Raw genomic sequence first — 26,427 nt, forward strand, 5'->3', positions numbered from 1 at the left:
CCGTTCCTAACACGAGTAACAAAGAATTTAGTGATTGATACCCAAAGTTCTAAGTTCGAATCCTAATTGATTGATATTTTTAGATAAATTTATTTCAAAAAAAAAAAAGGATAGAGTACTACCTCTCTCAAAAAAAAAAAAAAATTTCGCACCTGTTGTTGTTATCTTAATTTTCTTAATTTATTGAAAAGAGTATAAAAGTTGAAAAGTAGATTAGCGTTTCAATCTTTGCATTTAAAATATTTGTTTGTCAAAAGAAATATCGAAAGTAACTTTTTTTTTCTTCAGAAAACATTTTTAAGAAGCCATCGGCCCTCATGTAGCTAGAGCACATTGCAAGCTAACCAATCATGACAAGAATGGAAAAGTCCAACCAATGACATACAGAAGTGGCGTTTCCTAGGAATTAAAAAAATGGGAGCAATACCAAAGGAGGCCTAATAAGCTAATAATTTACATATTTCTTTACATATTTCTTGCACCAGGCTCACCACTGCATAGAGAAAATAGTTAGTATACATCCTCCAAACCAAACTATGAGACTCAAAATTCAAATCCCACTTAGAGCAAAAAGTATACATATATTACGACCTAAGGGCATCTCCAAAGAGGCGAAAAACTAAAAGCTAAAAATGGAAGACATCATGAGTCCCACAATAGAAAGCAAGCTAAGCAGATAGTGAAAAAAAACAAAAGAAGTTGCTATTGTATTCTAGTGATCTACCATTTTCTACGTTTGAATGGGTGGTTAGCAAATAGCTTTTCCCCATGCAAAAGCATTGTTCGTTACATAATTAAGGATCACTAAATGCAGCTTTATAGCAACCCCAATTTTTGGATCCACATGGATTACACCGTGCATGATTTTATATCTAGATGTAGGTTGAGATGGTTAAGTCACTGAAGCTTTTTAGCTCTTTGTTTTTACTCTCCCCCTTTGGTTGATTAATTGTTGCCTAAGAAATTAACCACCTTCTCATCCATTCCAAGTTATTGCATAAGACAAAACTGTGGTAGATCTCATTGGAGAGATCTTCTTTTTGTTGTCATTATTGTAACTAGTATTTTATGGCGTTTAGAGTTTAGCGTTTAGCGTTTAGTGTTTACATATGCTCTTATTAATCAAGTTTTAAAGAGGCAAATATATACATGTAAATAAGTAACTTTGCATGTGCATAGATTACTTCTAAGTATAGGTCAGGACATTTATATACAAATATCAAAATTCTGAAGGGCATATATGCCATTTAAAACTTCATGTGAGTGCTGATATGTACATTATAATATCAATATGCATAGGCCAATTTTTGATGAAAGATAATAGCCAATTATTCTTTTCTCCATCAATTCATCATTATCGTGCAATCAACAGGTAATGCATTTAAATGGAATTATTGTGTTCCTTCTTCCACTCTAAATAAGAACAAGAATCTTTCCGACTCTAAATAGCATGCGCATGTATAAATATTGAAATGAATATGAAGTAGGTTATATATACGTATTACCAGGTATCAGCACAGGAAAAGGAATACCGGTTCTCTCATCAAAAGCCACCGATTGCATTAAATTGATCCCAGGCCTCCTGCGCAGAAGAGTTAAAATATACGTCATAACACCTAGAATCGAATATGCTTTTGAGTTGATGATTAACAGATTGTGCATAATCAGAATATAAAAGCTTGCTGCAGATATGTTCGGCAAGTACCACCGGGTGACAGTTTGGGTGCGACAGAGTTATAATTCACTTCAGCAGAAGATCTTATCTTTTGCCGGAATCCGGAAGATACGACGGTAATCACAAACATCCAAACAGCATGCATATTGGGAGTACTTCAACGAGTAGATGATTTAACAATTGGCTCGGCTCTAACCTGGCTAGATATTTCGCTCAGTCAAATTGCATTGGATAGTTGCAAAGAGATTAAACATCAGATGAAAGTTTCATTTTATACTAAATATTAGGTTGCTTTGATTTATTTGATTTTGGAATATAACCATCGCAGTTTGATTGAGCTAAATATTAAGCCAAGTTAGAGCCGAAGTCATTGGTTCAATTGTGGTGGTCATTGAAATATTTCTGATATGCATGCTGCCTGAATTTCATGATCCGCAACAGTAATACCTCTGAAGTCTCATCCCTAGATATGTAAGATATTTTTAGGGCAAACTACAAATTTAGTCCTTGAAGTTTTACAATGATTTTCAATTACGTCCCTAGAGTTTCTATATCAACAATTTAGTCTCTAAAGTTTGCTCCACATATAAATCCTTCCTTTAGTCAACAATCTTAAAAACTGCCATGATAGCAATTTTTGGTAAGCATGGACAACCTTAAAGATTAATTAAAAAAAGGAACTGCCATATCAACAAACTCTTAACCATGGTGCTGAGATGGTGTCCTTTTTCAGATTGTGGACTAAAGGAAAGACCTAATTGTTATGCAGAAAAACTTTAGGACTAAATTGTCAAAACTGGGACTCCAAGGGAGCAATTGAAATTAAGGTCAAACTTCAAGAATAACAAAGTCATAAACACATTCTTTTTGTGAGACAAATTCTACTACTGTGGAAGGGCCACTATATGTTGACTATCATCTTGATACCGAGTGGATTAGCTAGTCTTCCCAAAACCGAACTTAAAAATGTCCAAAAATGCCCTATCAACATATCTCAAACATGTGATTCGAGAAGCCAAAGTACCTGCAAAATATCGAAAATTTTTTCTGCCATATACTTTTCATGTGGAGCAGCATCCCTTTGCTGTAGCTTATCAGGGTGCAGACACAAAAGTGCTTTCTGGTAGGATCTTTTCACTGATGGCCCTTCGATTATATTGACAAGTGGAACAGGCTTCCACCCACTCTCGGGCCAAAGAACCTAGAAAGGACCAACATGTAAGATAAGTTATCAACAGAAGTTAATTTGGATAAAAAATAATAATAATAATAAAATAAAAGCAATGCTTTGCTCAAGCAGTTTGTGAGAATTTGTTTTTCTCTTCACTCAGTTTAGAGAACTCACTAAAAGAAATAAGTTAATAGGAGGATTAGTAAAATAACTTTAACCTAGACACACATGTACTGTTCAAATTATGAAATCTATACTTACATATTGGAGAGTTGATAGCAGGGACCTGATATTCCCTTCTTTTCCTTTTGACCATTCTCGTATTTTAGCATCTGAGATCTGCAGTATAAGTAGATAAGCTATTGTGAGAATTAGAGCTATCTATAGCATATTGAAATGGATTGCACCACTTCTTACTTTAATTTGATCTTGATATGTATCTTTAGGCTGAGGTTCATTGTGATCTTCAGATAATTGTTCAACCTGTTTACCCATATAAAAACAAGGATGTCATTTTAATATATATATATATATATATATATAGAGAGAGAGAGAGAGAGAGAGAGAGAACTAGGCTAGAATACTATTAATAGCACCAAGACACTAGTGCTATTAAGTTTCGGCCCTTGGATGAAGAGATGTGCAGTTAGGATGAAAGTGATTCCCTACGGTTGAGTGGGTGGTTAGTTGAATAGTATGATCTAACGGGTGAAAATGGTCAAAGGAGTAGATCTAACAGTGGAAAACTTGATAGCACCAAGTGCTTGGTGCTATCGATAGCATAGTAGCTGGACTCTCTCTCTCTCTCTCTCTCTCTCTTTCTCTCTCTCTCTCTATATATATATATACATATATATGCATACTTCCTTCTTTGTATCTTGGTCAAGTAAAAGTATGACTGGCATGCAGAAACCAAGGTTTAAAGTATCGAGCGCGCCGCACTGTGCCGGTGCGGCACGTACCGTGCCCATAAGAAAAGGGCACGGTACAGAGGGGGGGTCCGAGACCCCCCCTGTGTGCCGCGGCACCCAGCCGCGTGCCGAATGCTTTTTTTTTTTTCTTTACTTTATGATTTTTTTTTTGTTTTGCCTTTTTGCAAGTGTTGGTTTTGTTTTGACTTACAGTAAGATGTTTTTTGGTTTTTTTTTTGCAAGTGTTGTCTTTTTGGCTTGGTTTTCTTTTGACGGTAAGATGCTTTCTTCTCATGCTTTTTCATTTTCTTTTTTTTTTGTCTTTTTGCATTTGATGGTTTCTTTTGACTATATGGAGAGATATTTGGAGAGATATTTGATTATGATTCATCAATTTATGGCACTCAGAACGAATCCCAATCCATCCCTGGACATAGTGAAAGCTCATACAGCGAATCTACATCCACTCATGCATATCCACATTATGGTTCTTCTTTTCCATACAATCCATATCCTTATAATGCTTCAGTTTATATGCCACAGATGACTGTTGTCCATTATATCCACGATCCAGTTGCATATGCAAGTTATCTCCGACAATACAATGACGTATATCGAGAATATATGACTTTTTCACAATACCAGCAATACTTATATCAATATTGTCATATAAATCTTGTATCTGCAACTGACAGTATGCCATATGATCAAGCGCGACAATCTATGTGGAATTAAGCAGTCATCTCTATGTAAAGATGTAAATTTAAATAATTATAATATTTGTGAATTTTATTATTGTATTTTAATTTTTATTCTACATCAGATATAATTGTATATTACTTACAAAAAGCTTACATGCATGTTAATTGATGAGTATAATAAGGTATATATAGCAAATATAAATAATTATTTATTTAAATCTTTCAAAATAACATTATAAGAGTTTATTGGAATAAAAAAAACTGAAAAAAATCCGTGCCAAAGCGTGCCAGTAGGAGGTCGTGCGTATCTGTCGGCACGCAAGCGTGCCACGTGTCGGCACGCAAGCGTGCCCGTGCCGTACCGTGCCAGGGCCGTGCCGGCACGCCCCGGTGCCACGGCACTTTAAACCTTGGCAAAAATACCCATCTTGTGGTCTTAATCTATTTGCTTATTATGTTCTAACTAAATAGAAACAAAGTAACAACACATGCAAGAGCAGAGAGGGATCCATGAAGACTTGCTTGCCAACAAACTTGCATATGGGTAGAAAAAAGAAGAATACACTTAGTAACTCAGCTGTCCATTATCTTTAGTAGCTGTCCATTATCTTTAGTTTAACTACAACTTTTGATGCTCGACTCCTAGTAGCAATTTCAAATCATGCATAATACCACAAATTACAAAACATAGACATACCAGGCATCCTTCAATATCCTCAAACTGTGTTTCCTCTGTATAGCCTACTGAAGAATCTAAGGTTTCATAAGTTGACTCTGTCAGAAAATAACAACAATTTTATTTATGGAAATTTCACAAGCACTTCTAATATAGTAAGAGGAGTAAGGCAATAATTAATCCAAGAACTAATATGTTCTTACAGATAAAGAATATAATAGCGTTTCCAGTATGATGGTTCAGAAAGAATAAAAACATTGAAAATTTATTACCAAGAAAATGTTTCCTCAGTAACAGTGCTCTTGAGAAACTAATGGAAGGCTGGTTAATTACTTTCCTCCTATAAATTGCCATCCATTTTTTCAATTACTTTCAAAGCCAAAAGCTTAGTTGCTTGAGAGATGGGAGTAGAGAAGAGATAGAAACAATTACTGGGAGCTCAAGGAGGTCAATTTTACCACAATAATAAGGTCAATCAAATGGGAATTTGGTAATGTGTAAAGCCAGGGAATTAAGCATAGGCCACTACCTATTTCTTCTTTGCCTTTGTGTCAGCTGTTACACTAGGAAGTCATTGTCAATAATTTATACCCAGTTATTATAAGTCCAAAAAATCCTTGTAGGTTTGTAAGTTGCAACAGTATCTGCACCTAATTTTTAATAGATGGCATACATACGTCTTTGTTCTCTTGGACACTAATCAAAACTGTCATGGACCACATATTGCTGGAAAAAGAGGAATGCGACGGACGGAAAAAATGCCCAAACCTATTCCTATAGTTTCACAAAGATGCTTTATTGTGCTAAAAATGCCTTATTGTGCATTTTAATGTACCTCTATTTTCTTTCATGGATATGTCTAATTGCATAAATATCAAGGCACCCCATACATCTTTATTCTTGGAAACATTAAAAAAAAAAAAACACTTATCTCAAAAGGACCTGACCAAAGGCATGGATTCTTTTACACTTGAATCGGATTCATTTGAATCGAATAAAAATTTGTAAGTTGAAACCAAGCTTGGAACCGACAGAGCATTTGAAATGACATGAAAAATAACATTGAAAGATATTTTAACTGCAAGCATCCATCTTAGCTCTCTATAGAAATCAAATGAAACTGATAAGCATCAGTGGAAGCTGAAGAAAAACCACACAACCGATTAGATTTCAGACTCATTCTAACAAAATTAATCTGTCTTAGGTAAATAGTTTTGGCCACTACTATTCTTCAAACATATATATATTATTTGCTAATTTTCTTATAAAAATAAATAAATAAATAAATAAATGATCAGCAGAATTTGATCTTATTAGGTTTCACAAAACAAGCATTTCTCAAAGATAAACATAAGGAGCATGTCCCATATTTATTTATTCAATTTCTAGGCAACTTAAAGAAGTCAAAACTGAACAATATATTAGCAAGCTGAAAATATAGTAAATATTACACTATGTAGAAAATTGGAATAACTAACCAGCGCAAGCCTTAAATGTTTCATTCCTTTCCGAAGAGGAGTCATTGATCATGTGAATATCAGAATTGAAATTAGAGATCTGTTCCTTCGTCTTCTCCAGTACTTCATCCGCCTGAAACAATCAAGAAAGTATTAGGACTATCATAGTAACATAATAAAGTAGGAATATAATAGTACTTCTAGTAAACTTTGCAGGCTATAGTTGATCTACCAAAGAAGTGGTAACCCAGAATGCATCTTCATTGTTTATCTGGGTCACTTCCACTTCACTTGGCTCATTAACAGAAGAGCTAACTTTGGCTTTTGCTCTGCTTTTGCTTTTAGCGTTTCCTCTTGACCTGTGATCTTGAGTTTCAAATGAACCCTTGCGCTTTGGTGAACCTTCGTAGTTGAAAATTTTAATGAACTCTTTGACTTTTCCCTTCACCTTGCCACTAACCATCCTATCATCTAAAAGAGCTTCAGAATCTTGTGTGCCAGGGTTAGTTACTTCAACACTAGCATCTTGTGTGCCAGGGTTAGGTCCTCCAACACTAGCATCTTGTTTGCAAGCTTCTTGCGATGTTTTAGAATCATCTTTAATGGTTCCTCCTGCAGAGAAGCCTTCTGGATCTAAAACTTGGCTGCTCATGGATTCACTTCCTATTGTCAAAAGGATGTATAAAGATGTAAGAGCTGAAAGGTTAGAAAGGCATTTGCTGTACAATTTTTGGGACCAGTTGATGTTTTACTTAGTTTGTCAACACAATCCTTGAAAAGGCCATGAAAATATTTTAATTTGGTCTTTGTTTTGTTGGGCATTGGAAGAAGAACTTCACTGATATTTTGTATGTCTTAGCAGAGGAAAGCACATGACTACAGATGTTTGTTTTTATTATCAAATATAGTATGTTTTTTTAAAGAAAGCAGAAGGTAAAATGTTAAACTGCACCAGGTTTCCTCAACCTTTTAGCCTGGTTTCAGTTTGATCCCACACCTTTTAATTGGCAACCAAAATCTAACAGCCAGAAGTGTGACTTTCAGAATTCTCGTATGACAATTACGTGGACATTTCTGGTGAATTTAACCAAGGAATTTTATGAAAATGGTAACTTCGCAACAGAATAAAAATGTTTAGGGATCCAACTCTTAACAATTGAAAAGTCGGGGATCGGATTAATGTCTCCAAAAAATGTTGGGGACCAGTGGTGCTATTTAACCACAAAAAATGACTAAGCCCAAATACCTGATTCTTCATTTATATAACTTTGCAGGCTCTTCCTCCTAGACTCAGCAGGTAGAACATCTTTAAAAATTTTAGGATCTACATCTTCTCTCTCCATGGAGTGATCATTTCCCAGCTTGTAATCTGCATCCTCCATTTGGCTTTTTGGTGCTCCCGTGACAATTGAAATTTCATCATTAGCAAGCAGGTCAATACCTTGTATGACAACTTCAGGGAATCCCCATAGTCCACTTACCTTCCCATTTCTTTCTTTTGGAGTACAAGGCAACGTTAGTGAGACTCCTTTGCCAGCCCATTTGTATATAGAGAAATGGAACTGACCATTCCTCACATAACTCTCTAAACTACCAGAGTTCCTTTGAGATCGGCTTTCCAGGAGACTACTGGCATTAATAGGGTCGGATGTATCTCCACTATGAGAACAGAGCCGTGATAAGGGGATTGTTCGGGGTTGAAAACTTGATATTGAAGGATTCGGCGAAGGTGGAAGACTATATGTATCACAGGCAGCATCCTCATTTTTATATGGAAAACGCGGAGTAGGAGAACCGAATGTTGGGTTATCTATGCCCTTGGCCAACTTCATAGAAAGACTGGGAAATATATACTTGTTAAAGTCTGTAGTAGGAAAGAAACAAGCTACATCGCAGAAGGAAAAAAGAAAAAAAAAAAAAAAGAAACTAGATACAAATATACAATTGCATACAAATATACATTGCAAGATAAGTCCAGTTCTTTTTTATATGTAATTGACATCTCACCGGTCTGTGGTTATTTCAATATAGAAGACCAGATTATGTGTTGCAATAATGGAAGGTATGAGAGATGGCTAAAAATAAGGCTGGGCGGCTTAATGTACTTATAATAATTATCATTGTACTTCCAATAAAGCGAATGAAAACATGTACAAAATCCTATCTCTATATGACTTCAAATCAATAAAACTTCACTAAGGGCGCATTTAAATGCCCTGGTGTCCTTCGTTCTTCTTGAGGTTAATCACAATCTGAATTTTACACACACACACACACACACACACAAAAAAAAGAAGTAATGAGAGGCTTAGGCAACTACAAATTCTTGGTCATTGTCATATATAGAAAACAGTTAAGCCTCTTACTTGTCAAATAATTAGAGATCGAAAATCCGCCCCTATATAGGTGGTGCCTTTGGAACTATATTAACCTATTAAGTGATTCTATCTTCATTATACTTCTGAATTCTGACTACTTTATAGATTCAATATATGCTCTCTTGAACCAAGTGACACGGTATGATGGTAAAATGATGACATGTAGTTGTTCAAGTAACAAATGTACCTGAAAGTAGCATGAATATTTAATAAAATACATCCTGGCTAGGGATGTCAAAGGATTGGATTTGGGGCGGATTTTCAAAAACCCGAACCTGAATCCGACAATCAAACACGAAAACCGAGTTTGAAACCGAACCTGACAGATTTTGAAAATCCATATCCAAAATCGAACCCAACCAAAACCCGAAACCCGAACCCAAAACAATCATTTCTCTTTACCATACCAAAACATATTATATTAAAATATAAATTTTCAAAATACAAATTCCAAATATAATAGTAAACATTCATATATATTATATAATAATGTAAAATCTATTCGGGTTCGAATCGGATTCGGATTTGGGTCTGGTCAGATAAAGCAAAATCCATACCCGAACCCGAATCCATCAAATTTTTGTTTTTAATATCCATATCCGAAACCATATCCAGGGGCGGAGCTATGTGGTGGCTGAGGGGGGCCATGCCCCCCCCAACTTTTCATAATTTGCATAAGTCCTTTACATATAAAAAATTTTAAAAAAATATTTTTATTTAATTTTAAAAGTATGTTGAGTTTATTTTTAAAAAGTTCTTGGCGCTAATACGGTGCTCTCTCAATTCTGAGTTTATTTTTATTTTTTTTCAAAATTATTTGAGTGAAATAATATAAATAAAATAATTAGAAGTTAAGTATAAATAAAAAAGGGTAATGCTTTTTTACACTAATCATTTAGTTAATATATTTTTTCCTCAAAAATTTGACTAGGTAAATTTTGTCTATTTACTTGATTTGTATATATTTTGGCCCCCCTTATAATCGAGTACTAGCTTTGTCCCTAACCATATCCGTTTAGCATCGAGTAAACCTGCTCCGTTCAGATTCGGGTTTGGATAAATTTCGGATATCCATACCCATTGACATCCCTAATTCTCGCAATCTAGAAATAATGATAGCAAGCAACCTATTTAAATAAGTTCTTAAGTTCGCGTAGTGGACAACTTTGGGTCTGAATACAAGTAAGCAAGCTTTTACTAGTTCCCAGCTAATAGATGGTGGCAAGGCAAATGGGACCTATCCGCTAGAGCCATTATATTATACAGCATCTTCTTTGATAAATGCCAGTGAAAATGCACCACGTCCCTCTGAATAAGGTGCTCTTTTACTTGGATCTTATCAGGACCACACCCAATGTGAGATTGTCGAATTCACCACCTAGCACTCAAAGCTCAAAGCAGTAATGGATGGTGGATTTGACGATCACAAGTTGGGAGATGATACCTATAAAGTTATTGCTCACCATCCAAACCCATATGTGTTGCAATTTAATTTGCCCACTCTACCAGGACTAATTTATTGTTGGCAAGAGGTCTTACTATAAGGACCGAACTCAAGATCAGACAAGTTGAACATCTTGAATCTAGTTTGACTCGCTAGTTATAACTTGCAAGTGCTAAGTGCAGAATGCAGACATCACATCTAGCACACTCAAATTTCCCCCAGTATGATTTAATGCATGTTTAGCATGGTTTTTCAAGAAGCTTTTCTTCTTTGGAGAAGAAGTGAGGTATTTGGCAAACAACAAAAATATAGCACTCCCGCTGTGTCAGGAAGCAGAAATAAGCTTCCACCGCCAAAAGCAAACTTAGCTCCATCCGCAAGTTTCTACTCCTAGCTACAGGTGGAAAGTTATGGTAGCATTTCATTTAGAGAGCTGTTATGAGCAACTCTATCTCATAACTCTATCAAAAAGTACTTTCACATAAGCGCGTCCAAGGCCTGTTTAGCTTTGCCATAGTGGAAAGTGTTGTTGAGTGATGCTATTAGGATAAGCGCCTTCAGCAAAACCAAATTGGACATTTCAATACTGGATCTTACAAATCTCATTCTCCTTCTCTACATAGCAAAAGCATCAGACTTTTCTACTTCTTAAAAAATTGAGGTAAAAATGTAGAGAACTTACCTGAATTATGGATCATTTTGAGCCAGCTACTCAATCTTTCAAGATTTTGATTGTACTAATCAATCTTTCAATTTATTTGATTTGAGTCGGTCAACGACACTCTGACTTCAAATTTTGAATGCATCGTTCATATTTACAAGTTTAATTAGTATATATTTCGTACAATTCTCGCAACTATAAATTCATTAAAGTAAACAATTAACTTAAATTTTGAAGTCAAAATACCGTTGACTAACTCAAATCAGATAAATTGAAAGGTTGAGTAGTAAAATCAAAATTTTAAAAGATTGGATAGTCGATTCAAAATTGTACATAGTTAAAGTAAGTTCCATAGGTTGTTGCAGGCAATTTATCACAAATGACTGTCAAGCAATTTATCACAAATGACTGTCGCTGTAAGCAGAAGCAGATAGCTTAGCAAATCAAGTAAGAGGCCAAACAGGCCCTAAAATCAAAAAACATCAGAGCAGGTAAGGAATAAGAGAGAAAAGAAGACCTGATCTGCACGGGAAGGGATGAGCCGCCCACAAGCGGCTCGTACCGGTTCAGCATGGGCCGGTTAGGGCTGAGGACCCGCGAACCGGGCGACGACGAGAACACGTCCCGATCGAACCTCTTCGGCGTGGAGCAACCCGACGACTCGCTCCCGGGGAAGATGTCGCTGAAGAAATCCTCCCCCAGATGCCGCCTCCTCGCGAGGCTACTCACATCCCCGAACACGGGCTTCTCCCCCGCACCCTCCGATCCCCGGAACCCTAACCCTAAACCTAACCCTAGCCGCTCCTCCTCCTCCTCCTCCTCCTCCCCGCCCTCCGCCACGACGCCCCGAACCCTAACCCTCGCCCACGAATCCAGCGAGTCCGCGCGGCTCCGGAGAGCTTCGCCATGGCGGGATCGGAGGCTGGATTCGGAGGGGAAGGCGGAGGATTAGGGCATCGGAGGGGCCGAATTCGTCGAACTGGGAGGGGGACGGGGGATTAGGGGGAAGGGGAAGAGGACAGGGGAGTTTGGGGGATGGGACCGGGGGAGAGTAGGGTTGTGGATGGAGCGAAAGCGACGGGCCCAAAAATTTTCCGTGAAACGAGTGCGCCACGTCAGCTATGAACTGGAACAGCATGTTTAATTCGGGTTGCAATCCCCCGGATCCGGAATTTGATTTACGCCTGTACTTTCAGAAAACGACTAATGCATTTTGATTCTTGATTTTTTTTTTTTTTTTTGGGAGAAAAGTATGTGCTATTTTTTAAAAAAATAAATAAATAAATTTAGCAAAAAAAATATAAACCAGCTAAGTTTTAAATTTGAAATTTTGCATGTCAACTATTAAGTTCTTCGTCACCGATTATTGGACGGTAAAAGCGATTAGAAGAAGAGGAGGGAGTTAGAGTCTATTTATTTTATTGGAATTTCTGAGGTGAATTCTAAGTATCTTAAGAAAATGAGAGTTTCTTGTGCTTGGATCGCAAATGAACTGGAAAAAACTTGTGAATGGGGCTCATCTACTAAGTGCGACTTTCTCTTGAGTAAAAACGAAATCGAGGTTTTTTAATTTTAGGGAAGGACTTAAACGCACACTGTATTTGTCATTTACAAAACAACCCCTTGGTTGGGGTAGAAGTTTATGCAGGCAAACTCCGAAAACAAGAAACCAAAGGTAGTTTTTTATAGAGAAAACTTCAAAAATTCTCTACGTGGTTTCGCTTTTTTTTTTATTTTAGTATCATGTGGTTTAAAGTGTATGAAGTTAGTACCTTATGTTTTCGCACTTTCTCACTTTAATACTCTATAGTTTATAGTGTATCAAGTTAGTACTCTATGATTTTATTTTTGTATCAAGTTAATATCATATGGTTTTATTTTTGTATCAAATTAGTACCTTGTGGTTTTATTTTTTTCCTAATAAAATATTAAACCACAGGGTACTAAAGTAAAAAAGTGCAAAATTACAGGGTACTAACTTGATACACTTTAAACCACAGGATACTAAAGTGAGAAAATGCGAAACCACGGGATACTAACTTAATACACTTTACACCACAGGGTACTAAAGTGAGAAAGAGCGAAACCACAAGGGGGTATTCAAAGTTTTCCCTTTTTATAATATGTAGCACACTCTGTCTCGTCAAAATTAGCAATTTTGAACTGCTAAACATTTTTTTTTTCTGATAAATCGCTTGCATATCTACAATGGCATAGTACATATAGGGGCTTTTTAGCATTTAGCTTGTCTCTTTTTTTTTTTGGGAAAACTTCAAAAACCCCCCTTGTGGTTTCAATTTTTTTCACTTTAATATCCTGTGGTTTAAAATGTATCAAGTTAGTACCCCGTGGTTTCTCACTTTATCACTTAAGTACCCTGTGGTTTAAAGTGTATCAAGTTAGTACCTGTGGTTTTGCACTTTATCACTTTAGTACCATGTGGTTTTAATTTTGTATCAAGTTAGTACCCTATAGTTTTTTAAATCACAAGGTACTAAAGTGATAAAGTGTGAAACCACAGGGTACTAAAGTGATAAAGTGCAAAACCACAGGGTACTAGCTTGATACATTTTAAACCACAGGGTACTAAAGTGATAAAGTGAGAAACCACAGGGTACTAACTTGATACACTTCAAACCACAGGGTACTAAAATGAAAAAGTGTGAAACCACAGGGGGGGTTTTTGAAGTTTTCCTCTTTTTTTTTTTTTTCAAATAACTCCTACTTTGTATTGGTATGAATGTCTTACTTCTTACCATGTAATATGTTAAGAATTTCAAATTCAACATGATAATTTATTTATCGTGTTTAAATACGATAAATAGATTACCGTGTTCTATTAGCCTTAACAGCCCATAAATTATCATATTATTTTTGCCTTAACAACAAGTTGACTAAGTTAAAAAGAATACGGCACGATAAATAATTTACTGTATTCAATTTGTCTTTCCAGGATGACGCCCATATGGCAAGAAAAGTGCCATTCGTGGAAATGTAAATTTGCGAAAATTATTCCAAAAAATATTTTAAGGGCTGGTTAAATGCAAAAAAGCACACATATAGTGTTTCAATCGACATTTTCAGAATAAATTGATTCCTAAATGAAATTATTTATCCTAAAATATAATCACTATCAAGACTTCACAATGCATGCAGCTTAAAATCGACCCTCAAATTTAGCTCGAGGCGGCCTTTTTGGTTTGACATTGACATAGTGATAAATGCAATGTAACTAGATATGACTGCAGCAATTTAACATCATTTTGAATATTTAGTTGGGACCGACGTTACCACAAATTTGTTGCTTCGTTGCTTCTTGTGAAAAGAAGCACCACAAATAAGACTTTTTAACTCCAAAATTGGAAGTTTACATATGAATTGATAGGAAGGAAAATTAAGCCCGATTAACCCCTTTAACAAATTACATTTTCTGCCTACTGCATTTTTTTTTTTTAATTTCCTTGTGTGGATCAGATTTACCCTAATGCAGAATTGCACTCTTGAGCTGCCGCAATTTCAACTATATTTTAAACCTACGCGTAGGTTGAACCATAACCGGTAAACCAAAGAAAAACCATATGATTTACTTTTACTAAACAGTTGCGACACCAACCACATTAAAACGCAGCTACACAACAGCACCTAAACAATTAGCCCATTCTAATACCAAACGCCAAACCCCGTACGGGGTAGAAACTATTTACTCCCTGATCAGTTAATCCCGAAAATGAACTACGCAAGTATATACGATATACTTGAAAAAAAAACTAACCTATTATCAACATAACCAAACTCGATCAACATCACCAAAATCTAGGAATCTCATCCCCGAATAAGCACCATAGTTTATGTCCTCGCTGCAACTGAAAAAAAAGCAGGATGATGCTCTCCCATTTGTCCCTAACTGAGCATTCACCATAAAAAATCCTTAAGGGGCATTCTTTCACATTTCAGGACAAGCTACCCACCACATTTATATAATTGATGTCTAACAATGTTCAGTACTGGTCAGAACACATAGCAGACATATCCCATACGAAAGCACAGTAAAACACTTCGGCTTTCAGCCGTCATAATCTCCCTGCGCAAACTTGCTCTCCGGATAAAAGACGGCGCTGACTGAGTTCCCACCGAATTTCCGACCGTGCAGCCCTTGCCTAGCTTTGGTCGATCCTTCAGTATCTGCATACTCCAAAAATACCTGACAGCAAAAAAAAAAAAAAAAAAAAAAAAAAAGGTATCCAAAATTGAGGGGGATTAAAAATCAAAAAAAGGGTCAACTTCAACTGGTCAAATAATGGAGAGGGATAAATTTTTATATTTTAAACATGAGAAGAAAATATTTGATAACTGAAATTTTTGAGTCACAAATCCGCAAGCTCACTAATTTGCAAGGATATAGAGGCAATTTTCCTAATAATAATATACTGACCTTTCCAACTCCCGGAACTGGCTCACCATTTGGACTGGGGCGAGGTATCACGACATTCACCAAGTTACCTGCAAATTTAAACAAGCTTTGGCGCTTAGAAAAGAAATGGAAAGAAATGATTACATGAGGTTACAAGAGTGAAAGAGATCGCATCATCTTCAGTGGGTTAGGCCTGATTTGGTTATGGTATTTTGTCGGAATACAAAAGGCTGTAAAACAAGCAAAACAAACAAAAAGAAGATGATAGAACTTTTAGATCTCAAACTGTACGATGGCAATGCAATAGACTTTCAGGAAATACTTAAAACGCAAGGATTGCCGTTCCATTAGCACGCATGCTGGCACAGGGAAAGCTGGCATAACAGCACGAGGCATGCCGCCTTGACGGCATGGAGCGTGTCGCCATGTTAGCAAGCTTATCAGCACAAGCGGCACATGACAGCTGTGCACTGGCACGGCAACCCTCATTTTAAACGGAAAAAATGGAATTTGAATTCTTACCATATTTTCCCCCTTCTCCTCTCATGTCTTCCACTATGTCCTCATATTCCTCATCATCCATCAATTCATCAGCACTAACCACCTGGGTTAAGCATACTATTTTCGTAGGAAGGGCCCCTGCCTGGTACACAAGCCTCTGTACAAAAATAGACTCGTCACTTTAGATTGCAAGAAGAAAGTCATCTTGAAAAGATGGGAAATCCAATATTTTGCAAAAGACAAGTGATAAAAAATATATATATGTATATGGTAAATATGCAACAAATAGGAAAGAAAAAAGTATACATAGAAAAAAGAAACAAAATTCCCAAATGATTACTCTCTTAGTTCTAGATGTCCCCTATAACAAATAAGCAATATAATAGTTATCAAAGCAAAAAGTAAAAGCGAAAAAAAAAAAAGGTTGTAGGACTTAATCAGGTAAAACGACAGTTGGAGTTATGCAACCAAATTCCATATTGGGTGTAAAAAACATTTCTAAGTAACCATCTAAAATAAGCTGTATAACAGGATGATTGGAATGAAATTGATTCTCATACCCAAACAGAAAAGTTCTCATAACTTGAAAATTGTCATCGGCAAGATCCAGTAATTGCAATAATTAACAACTTGGTAAGGACAATGCCCCAAAATTTAGTCCCTGAACTCCTTCGCGAAAAATACTGGCATATGAGAAGACAATTATAATAGCGTCCTAATATGACATATCCCTGCACGAATTAAGAACTATACCCTTCCTTTTAAATACGCAAATATACAAATGAGAAGGCTTCTAATAAGGAAATTATGAATCAAGTAGACATATGACAAAAAATACACTACAGTAACAACAAGTCGCATCATTCCTAAAAGTTCAAACAGTATGATGCTCTACTCACTATTATCCCATTGGAACAAAAGGAAGGGCTGATACATTTTCCATCAATTAAAACATGGCCGTCAAAACCAGTCTTTAGTTCCTTTTACCCTCAAACTTTCTCAACGTTAAGCATGACTAAAAGCAAAGCACTGCTTTTTGAATAACAATCAGCTTACAAATCAATTCATGCTTTAAAGTTAACCCAAATAGTAACCAAAAATCAAATATGTCATCAAATCAATGACAAAAAGCTCCACAAAATAACATGATTTCTACTATCTTGCAGAACTTATAGACTGAAATTCATTCTGAACTTTCATGTTGACTACAATCACTTTAAAACTGTACCTGCAATGCTACTTGCTGCTGTGCCTGCAATAGTACACTCTCATGCTCCGGTCTAGGCTGTGCCGCTCCTTGGTTAGCTCGCCTAACCGTTAGGGTTTTATCTCCCATTTTTATGCCATTAAGAGCAGCACATGCGATATCTGTGACAGAAAGGTCCTGGTACACGCAAAAGGCATAGCCTTTTGAGTTACCGGTCTCCCTATCTTTGACAAGATCAAATCCACGGAGAGGCCCGAAAGACTCAAGCAACTCCCTCACTTGGGCCTCCGTAAAGTAATAAGGAAGCCCACCAACAAAGATTCGGTCCGGGCCTTCTAAACCACCGGCAGAGCCCGGCGTGAGCCCAACTGCACCAAGATTGAGGTTTGGATTAGGCTGGCTTGGGCCCAGTGCAGCGGCAAGAGAAGGGTTATAGTCACTGGGCCTTCGTACCTTCACTTGCGTGCCCTAAGAAAATAAATTAATGAGTTTTTAGGGATTAGCAGAAGCATAATCTTGCAAGCCCTTTACAATTAGGGGACTCTACACATGACTCTACATATGACCCCACAACTCTTAAAATCTGAGTATTTACCTCACGAAAGTGTAGCTTCACATAAAAATACCCTCAAATTGGAAAGCAAGGAATACCCGTGCCGCCCAATGTCACCTGTGCCATACTATGCCGAGGCCGTGCCATGCCGGCCTATGGCACGGGATCGTGCCGGCTCACGGCATGGGGTACTGCCGGCACTGTATCGACAAAATGGATTTCTTTTTTTACATTTTTGGAATCTTTTTAAGTTCTTTTCAAGGTAAAAACTTTTACAAAAGTTTTTTCATACTTGAAAATATGTAGATCTTGTAAATCTACTATCATTTGGAGCAATTAGTAAGTTCCATTGCATTATAAGACCAACTTTTAGAGAGAAAATGCAAATAAAAAGATACTCTCCAATTTCTTTATCATTTTAGATTTAGCGATTTTATTCATGGTAGTGTTTCCCTATAAATTTTTATCCAATTATGACTTTGGTTTTAGTAGCATACATATACTTTCATAATATATACAAAATTCCTTTCCTATAGTTATTAAGACGATAATGACTATATTTTTATCCCTTCTACTTAATTGTGTTAGATAAATAAACCATTTTTATAGCCTTTAGAGATATGAAAACACTAAAAAATTAATTATTCATGAAAATTTAATTTAAAAAATCCATGCCAAAGCGTGCTAATGCATGCCACTGGCACGGAGGATGTGCCAACATTGGCACGCCCCGTGCTGCTGGGACAGCAGCAGGTGCCATGCCAATGGCACGGCAATCCTTGTTAAGAAGTAAACCAATTCATTGGAGAAGTAGGTTCTTAATAGAACAATTTTTTTAAAGAGAGTATTCTCGTACATGTAAGGTTTTTTGAAGGGCATGAAAATAATTCAGATTTTAAATGGCTACTATGTATATACAGGATTTTACAAGGATACATATGGAATTATTTCTACTCTTAAAGACAATCTAAATGCACTACAATAAGAGAATTTTAAAGCTCACAGACCTCAAAAATGATGCCATCCAAGGCCATTGCATTGCTTGCTTCCTCGACAGATCTCATCTCCACAAAAGCAAACTTCTTTTCATGATTTATGTAGACATTAACAACAGCATCACCTAAAAAATATAAAGATGAGAAAAAGAATAACTTTTTCCAAAAAAGAATTTTTTTTAACAGAGAATGTTCCAAGTGTAGAAGCAGTTAATCAAACACTAACCTGGACCAGCAGTGTTTCCTCCAATAGCAGACATCACCTGGCTAAAAAATGTTGCAACCGACTGCAGACAAGTTTGACAAATACATCAGCTCAAACAAGCAAGTTAATATTAGAAAAAAAAAATATTCATCAAAGGACACAGATGGAAAAGAAAAGGAAAATAAAATAAAAAATTACGATGAGAAAAGCAAAAGAAAGCAAGAAAAGCTAATGTAATGTCAATCATGATTCAAAAAAGTAAATAGTTTTGAACTTTGACAAAAAAAAAGAAACAACAAATTCTGGATCAGATCATATTGACGTGTTCTCAATTAAATGTTTAGAACATTATCAAAGCTGCCAGCTTTAGGAAAGAAAGTAAAATGATAGTGAAGAAAAAGAGAAATGCGCGTCGGTACCAACCAAAGAACAACATTGGAAATAAGTATACAGATATACGGAAAAGATCACGGATAGATGGATAGGGGCTATTACGAAAAATGTGTGACGGTACCAACCAAAGAATAACATAGGAAATAAGTTTACAGATGTACGGAAAAGGTCAAGGATAGGCGGAGAGGGATTACTACGAAAAAATTGTGTGACAGATATCCTATTGAAGTTAATGCGCCTTAAAACATAGAATAGAGAAAATGTAAAGGTCTTGACCTAAATTCAAGTAAAACGCTTTCCTGAAATATGTATTTAACTCAACAACTTATGACCTCTAAATTAAATATGAGTATTCATATATACATAGTCGTTATGCCAGACAAACTTCCAACAGACCAACATCATTATGCAGCCCAAAAAAAAAACTACAAACTGAAAACAGTTTGCTTCAAGATGATCAGCATCATTGAGAAGCAAACATGAACTAAGAAGAGCTCTCCGCATACCATCAATTACACAATTAAAAAGGCATCTATCTGGGAAAACTAATATCAAGAATTAAAGAAGTAAATAATTACAAAAGGCATGTAAATAGCAATTAAAATTAAAATAATAAATGAAATATGCAGTACAAACCTGTTCATTAGCAGTAGGAGGGAGGCCACCAACATATACACGTCGAGCATGTCTAGTTGCCTGGAGTTACCAAATTTTGGTCACATGTGCCATCAATAGTGATAATATGAAGTAGCTCATACATATATTACATTCCAACAAGATCATATATTTACATATATATTCCCCAAAAAAATCTGAACCTTCTTATTGACCTCTCGAAAGTGCAGTTTCTAACAAAAATAATCTTAATTTATTGAGTCAGCACGAAATTCAATGTGGAAGCATGTTTTCAACTACAAAAAAAGATTTGGAGAGAGTCAATTTTGTAAGTGCAAGGAGATATATATATATGTATATATATATGTATGTATGTAAGAAATTAAGTTTATTAACAGCAATATGTGAGTATTTCACATACTGCCAGAAAAATTATGCAAATAAATAATTTTGCATGGCATACATGCAAAACTTTCTAACTTTTTGAGCAGGCGATACCTGCTGAGTCATAGCTTGCACCGGCATGACAGGTAGAGTAGGAAGCTGTCATAACAATTGTAGAGATTATAAATGATCAGAGAATCGTAATGACCAGCACAGAAGTTCAAGATAATATCACATGACTTAAAGTTTGAACAAACATGTACCTGCCCAGCTGCCAAAGGGAAAATGTTTGGAAACACTCCAGGAAGTGCAGCAGTGCCTCCAGTTAGCTGAGCTGCATGGGCAAACAAAATTAAATAGCAACAGTCAAAGCAAGACGTCTTACATATTCTAAAAGTTAAGGACCAACAAAATTTTATAACCAACACTATTTTAGAACCTCTAAATGTTATTATATTATATATGTAATATATGGACGGATGGGGCATCTGGATTAGAAGTGATCAAAAATTTAGGAAGAAAATCAATTTCAAGTACAGAGTAATTGTGATAACTGTATGACTACCAGAAAGGAAATAATTATTGGTTGAAGACGAACAAGATATCAAACCGATGCATTGATTCCTCCTTGTACATAAAAGCTACAGTAGTCGGCTCACGCCCATTGGCAGCATAGTGGGACAAGTGGCCCGACATTGCCTTCTTACAACAACATATATACAAAACAAACAAACAACCACCAAAGACAAGAAAACAACCAAAAGTTTGCTCAGTTTCGGAATTACATCAGTTATAGAAAAAATAAAAATACAAATCGTCCAAATAGGGCAGATTTAATTCTAATTTTGGTTAAGCTAGGAAAAAAAAAAAAGCTTACCCAAGCCACATCGAGCATTTTGACATAATTCCATCAGTTTAGATGGATAACGAAAATACTGCAAAACAGAAAAGTAGAAACTTAGAATGCAAAAGAAGTAATACCTGTGGCTGTCACAGCAGGCATGAGAGCAGTCACAGGAGGTGCCAAGTCAAATCCACTGATTCGCTTGCTGATTTAGAATAGATGATTAGAATCAGTCCACAATACAAACTGATTTCAACGAAATGATAGAGAACTTCAGGATGAAATCGATAAGCAAAGAGCAAGCATGTTAATAAAACATTGTGAGATCACTTCTATTCTTTTCCTATTTGTGGTTAGTCCAAGTCTTTTAGGGTAGAGAAAATTTGTTTGCCAGAGACAATAGAATGCTTGTTGATTCACATTGATCACTGTCCTTAACTTCTAAGAAACCACTCATATACAAAAGCGCCATTCAGCATTGCCGTCAATACAGCAAGTTCTCTGCCAACTTACTCAACTACTTCCACAAACATTCAAGTGTAACATAACAAGTTTAGTAACAAAGAGTATATGAAGTCGACTACCAATTATTTTAAAAAAGGAACAAAAAAATTGTGTGAAAATAAATATACTTAGGGAAGCGAGGCTTTGATTTCCAGAAACTTACGAGCCTCAAACTTTTTCCTAAACAATACCAATCAGTGAGTATCTGCTACTAAGGAACCTCATTCATTTATAGAGCAATCCACAATGCCTCTTATTTAATAACCCCTCATTTCAAGTATCTGAACAGTCACATATAAGAATTAACAAAACAACTCTAATGCCAACCAAAACCACCTAATCATACCAATGGTTGACAAGCTAATAGATTTTTTTTTCCTTTTTGAGTATAAGAATGGTTCCACTATTACTTAATACAGTAGTAGTTCGAGTTAAGTGTTTACACAATCTTCTTCTGTTTGAAGAAATGTTTCATCGAAATAATGAGTCACCCCTTTCATTGATATGCACACATATGAGATCAACAAATGCTCGGGGGTTCCTCTATTCAATCCTTTTCCTTCTTTTCGTTGCTAGATATCTCGTTCGTATGAATCTACACTCCGTTTCCCGAGCCTCTAGTATGGCTCCACATAATACTTAATACAGTAGCTGAAAATCTCCACTCTAATTTACGCAAACCTCTAATTGATTTACAGACTAACAAACTGGAATAACCAAAGTATAGGAAGATAGATCATGCAAAACCATTAAAAGAATGAAAAAAACCTCAAACACCATAATATTAGAATTAGAATGATCTAAACTAGCATCTGCAGTAGCACAGATTCACAACAACAATTTTAGCGTCTCATGTGCATCTGCAATAATTGTCTGAGTCCAAACCACCCTAATGTAAAGCATGATTCTTCTTTGTGTGAATTACACAAAATCATTCGAAGTCACATATCATGTACAAGCATATCAAGTTAAAAAAATTAAGTAGAATGTTTCATAGTTATAACCTCTTTGAACGAGAGCGCGAGCGAGATCGGGATCTTGATCTACGTTCAGATTGACCCTTCGACCGAGACTGAGAACTAGATCGATGTCTGTGACGCCCTTCTCTGTCTCTATCATAGTCTCTGTGTCTGAATCATACAGAAACATATAAATCAGAAAATAGGCGAAGAAGTATATTCTCATATACTTCAAAACAAACTAAAAAATTGTCACTTGATTAAAGAGGATTGAATACGAACAATAAATAAACTCTCCTAATATTTCTTTCTGTTCTTATTGATGTTGACTAACAGCACTAACAGCACTCACAAATGATCACAGCTAACATGAATTGAAATCAGTCAACTAAAAAGTATGTGCCTAACACAAACTACTGAACTATTTAAATTCTGTAAGAATAACATTGTTATTGATTGTTAAGTTCCATTCAAGCAATTCACCCCAACATATGTGACTAGTGACAAGATGGAACAAAAATTATATAAGAATCATCACAGTGAGATTGTGAAATCATCAGCCATCCATGTGGCGCTTGAATCTCAAGAGGAAATGCAGATTTAACCTAAATGTAGGGATGGTCCCCGTAAAATTTTTGTTGGAAAAAAAAAAATGCCCCAAGAAGTCATTGCAACAGGTCCATATTAATGTAAGTTTTGTCAAGAGTCATGTCCATCTTGAAAATGGAAATTCATTCCAAACCATTGAGCTCTCACTTCTGCTAAGCAAACAGACATCAGAATCACACAGCCCGGGAGTGTTATTAAATAGAAAAAAGTTTCAATTGAAGATTGCGCTCTCATGATCCTAATCCTCAATAGGAGTATAAACCAACAGTTTGCACATCATACACAATAATTTCTAAGACATTTTCCCACTATGAAATATAATTTTGCATTCTGTATAATAAGACACTCTGCTTGTAAAGGAAATTTAGTATCCTTTTCCAAATTATAGGTGCACAAAAAATCCATATTATGTCATTAAGCCATATGAGGGGTTTTTAGTAATATTCATGAACTGAGTATTAATCGGTTAGCACATCCATCGACAGAAAAGTCCAACAGCATCAGTAAACTTATATACAAGCACCAAACAAGAACATACAAGCCTATATATCTACAAAACAAAATTTAATTTGACGGATTATGTAGAACGAACATGGTAAAACATAACAATACAGTACATATGCAAACCCAAAGCAAAAAACACACAAAATAAAAACAACAATACACGTATACATACGTAGAGGAGCATGTGAGTGTCGATACATACACATCATAGTCACATGCATGGCATCAGTAACATGACAGTAAAGCCTGTTGTTTGACTTCATGTATTGTTCATGAATTCATTCATAAAAACACCCTAAGATCATGAAAGATAGATTTTAACACTGAACTGGGAACACTACAGGTCATAATTCATGTTTAAATATATCAAAAACAATGATAATACTGAAAGGAACCGACCAAAATCGCACTTAACTTTCTATGGTAATATAGCGATTACAATACGAAATCGAATTTGTACTAACAAGGTCAATTACATAAAGCTAAAAGCAAAATACACTTGTAATACCTATCACGATCACGGCTTCGGTGACTATCATGATCATCTGATCTCTCCCGGCGTCTTTCACTTCTTTCCCGGTCATCTCTGTGATGGCGATCTCGATCACGCTCACGATTGCGATCGCGTTCCCGATCCGTATCCTTGTCTCTTTCCCGATCACGATCCCTGACCCTGTCACGATCTTTAGCCTTCTCTCTATCCCTGTCCCTGTCCCTGTCCCTATCCTTCTCCTTTTCCCTTTCCCTATCTTTCTCTCTGCTTTTCGAGGAACCTCTTTCATGGACATGCAAATCAGACTGTAAAAACATGTCAAGTTAGCGCAATTTCACCAAATCAGTGTGCAGAAGAAAAAAAACAATCTAAACAAACACAACAAGCTTTTCAATATTAAACAACATGACCTTCAACTACGTAGCAATAGCTGTAGATAAATATGCACAAAACATGATATACAAAATCACAATTTTAATAATTAGCTTTTGCATCAAAAATTAGCTAGAGCATAAATAAAAACATAGTTCCAGTTTCATCACGCGTCACGTAACGACCCGACCCACCAGCAATAATATCTCGTTGGGCCCAAACCACCGGCCCAAAAATATTTAAACCTAGTTATTTTTAAACCCAATTATTACTACTAGTGTAGCCGTCACTTATAAACCCATCAGACTCTCCCACATTATCCATGTGGAACTATTGGGATGTGATATACTCCTCTCGTTTAGGCCCCGACGTCCTCGTCAGCCCGGCCCAATCATATACATAGTCCCAGATTAACCAACCGGAAGTGTGAAATACTATATCCCGATATCTCACACTTCGGATAATGTGGGAGAGTCTGATAAGTTTATAAGTGACGGATACACTAATAATAATAACTGGGCTTAAACATTTTGGGCCAGTGATTTGGGCCCAACGAGTTATTATTGCTGGCGGGTCAGGTCGTTATACGATAGATTGAAAAATATAGATTTTCCCTGCACAAGACATAGAAATGAAAACAATCTCAACATCCAATCAATGTTTCTTCCAGTTAAAAGAAGTAGATCCGGTCTCATAACCATAAATTACTACGATGCAAATAAAACACACCAAATAACAGTTTATATTGATCACCTTTCTGCTTTAAACACAGATAAAGCATAAATCAAAGAAGTAAAATTACCAAATACATAGATTTTACTATGCTAATGTACTGTAAAACCAGATATCCAATAATCAAATGACAACTCTTCAAGTTAAACAAAATTGGTCCAGTTTCATAACCGTAAACTTTCTAGCCGAACAACCAAGCATTTCGACTAGATTTACCACTTCCCTAAATCAAAAGGAATCAAATAACGAAAAAGAGGAAACAATATAAGATCATAAGATATAAAGAGGAGAAGGGATTCAAATAAGAATTGGGATCTGGAATAGCGAAGGTCATCAAAGCAGCTTGTTCTAACTAACCTGAACAAGGCAGAAGCATAATAATAGCCCAAAAATCTAAAATTCTACCAGATTTAGCACTTATCCAAATCAAAAGGATACAAACAAAGAAAACACAAAGAAAAGATCATAAGATATCAAGAGGAGAGTGGATTGACTTACGCTGTGGGATCTAAAACCGCTTCTTCTACCTACCCTAACAATTCAGCAGCCTGAGACTAGCCCAAAAACCCTAAAATTTGCACCAAATTTAACAGCTGTCCTTCGAAGCGGAAGGTGTTAAACAAAGAAATCAGGAAAAAAGATCAGATGATAAAAGATCAAAAGGAACGGGGATTCAAATACGACCTGTGATCTGGAATAGCCGAAATCATCATAGCCACTTCTCCTACGTAACCCTAAAACCCGGAACCTAGTACTAACCCAAAACCCTAATTTCCACCATATCCAACATTTCTCCTCCAAATCCAGAGGGATCAAAACAAAGAAAACAGGAAACAAGATGAGATCGCAAGAGATCAAGAGAACGAGGGATTCAAATTCGACCTGAGATCGGGAGTAGCCGAAATCATCGAATCCGCTCGTCTTCGCCGGCGGGGAAGCCCCGCCGCCGCCGTACTCGGCGTAGCCATCGCCGTTGCCCTCGTACCTCTCCCCGTACTCCGTCATCTTCACTCTCTCTTTCTCTTTCTCCCTCTCTCCCTCTCCCTCTCCCTCTCTTGATTGGATCGATGGT

General features: G+C 36.3%; 2 protein-coding genes across 5 annotated transcripts; both read right to left on the bottom strand.

Annotated features, from left to right (window-relative positions):
* Positions 1,242 to 12,212, bottom strand: LOC109718496 (J domain-containing protein required for chloroplast accumulation response 1). The gene is made up of 10 exons (XM_020244749.1): positions 12,055 to 12,212; positions 11,592 to 11,996; positions 7,838 to 8,430; positions 6,824 to 7,254; positions 6,613 to 6,724; positions 5,156 to 5,232; positions 3,264 to 3,329; positions 3,108 to 3,185; positions 2,700 to 2,876; positions 1,242 to 1,582 (listed from the first exon to the last, which is right to left on the bottom strand). Exons 1-10 carry the CDS (start codon positions 12,210 to 12,212, stop codon positions 1,544 to 1,546), a joined length of 2,136 nt encoding a protein of 711 aa, XP_020100338.1. The 3' UTR covers positions 1,242 to 1,543.
* Positions 14,736 to 26,427, bottom strand: LOC109718229 (splicing factor U2af large subunit B). 4 transcript variants are annotated; one of them, XM_020244341.1, is made up of 13 exons: positions 26,238 to 26,426; positions 24,267 to 24,556; positions 22,691 to 22,816; positions 21,320 to 21,387; positions 20,602 to 20,672; positions 20,453 to 20,497; positions 19,976 to 20,035; positions 18,968 to 19,028; positions 18,754 to 18,866; positions 17,215 to 17,661; positions 16,008 to 16,143; positions 15,507 to 15,574; positions 14,736 to 15,275 (listed from the first exon to the last, which is right to left on the bottom strand). In XM_020244341.1, exons 1-13 carry the CDS (start codon positions 26,358 to 26,360, stop codon positions 15,138 to 15,140), a joined length of 1,746 nt encoding a protein of 581 aa, XP_020099930.1. In that variant the 5' UTR covers positions 26,361 to 26,426; the 3' UTR covers positions 14,736 to 15,137. The 4 variants fall into 4 exon arrangements, 3 of the variants coding, with proteins under 3 accessions (XP_020099930.1, XP_020099931.1, XP_020099933.1); XR_002218398.1 differs by having other exon boundaries at positions 15,194 to 15,275; positions 15,507 to 15,715; positions 26,238 to 26,427; XM_020244342.1 differs by lacking the exons at positions 21,320 to 21,387; positions 22,691 to 22,816; positions 24,267 to 24,556; positions 26,238 to 26,426 and adding an exon at positions 20,937 to 21,040.

This window comes from Ananas comosus, linkage group 12 (assembly GCF_001540865.1).
Source record: "Ananas comosus cultivar F153 linkage group 12, ASM154086v1, whole genome shotgun sequence".
Taxonomy (NCBI): domain Eukaryota; kingdom Viridiplantae; phylum Streptophyta; class Magnoliopsida; order Poales; family Bromeliaceae; genus Ananas; species Ananas comosus.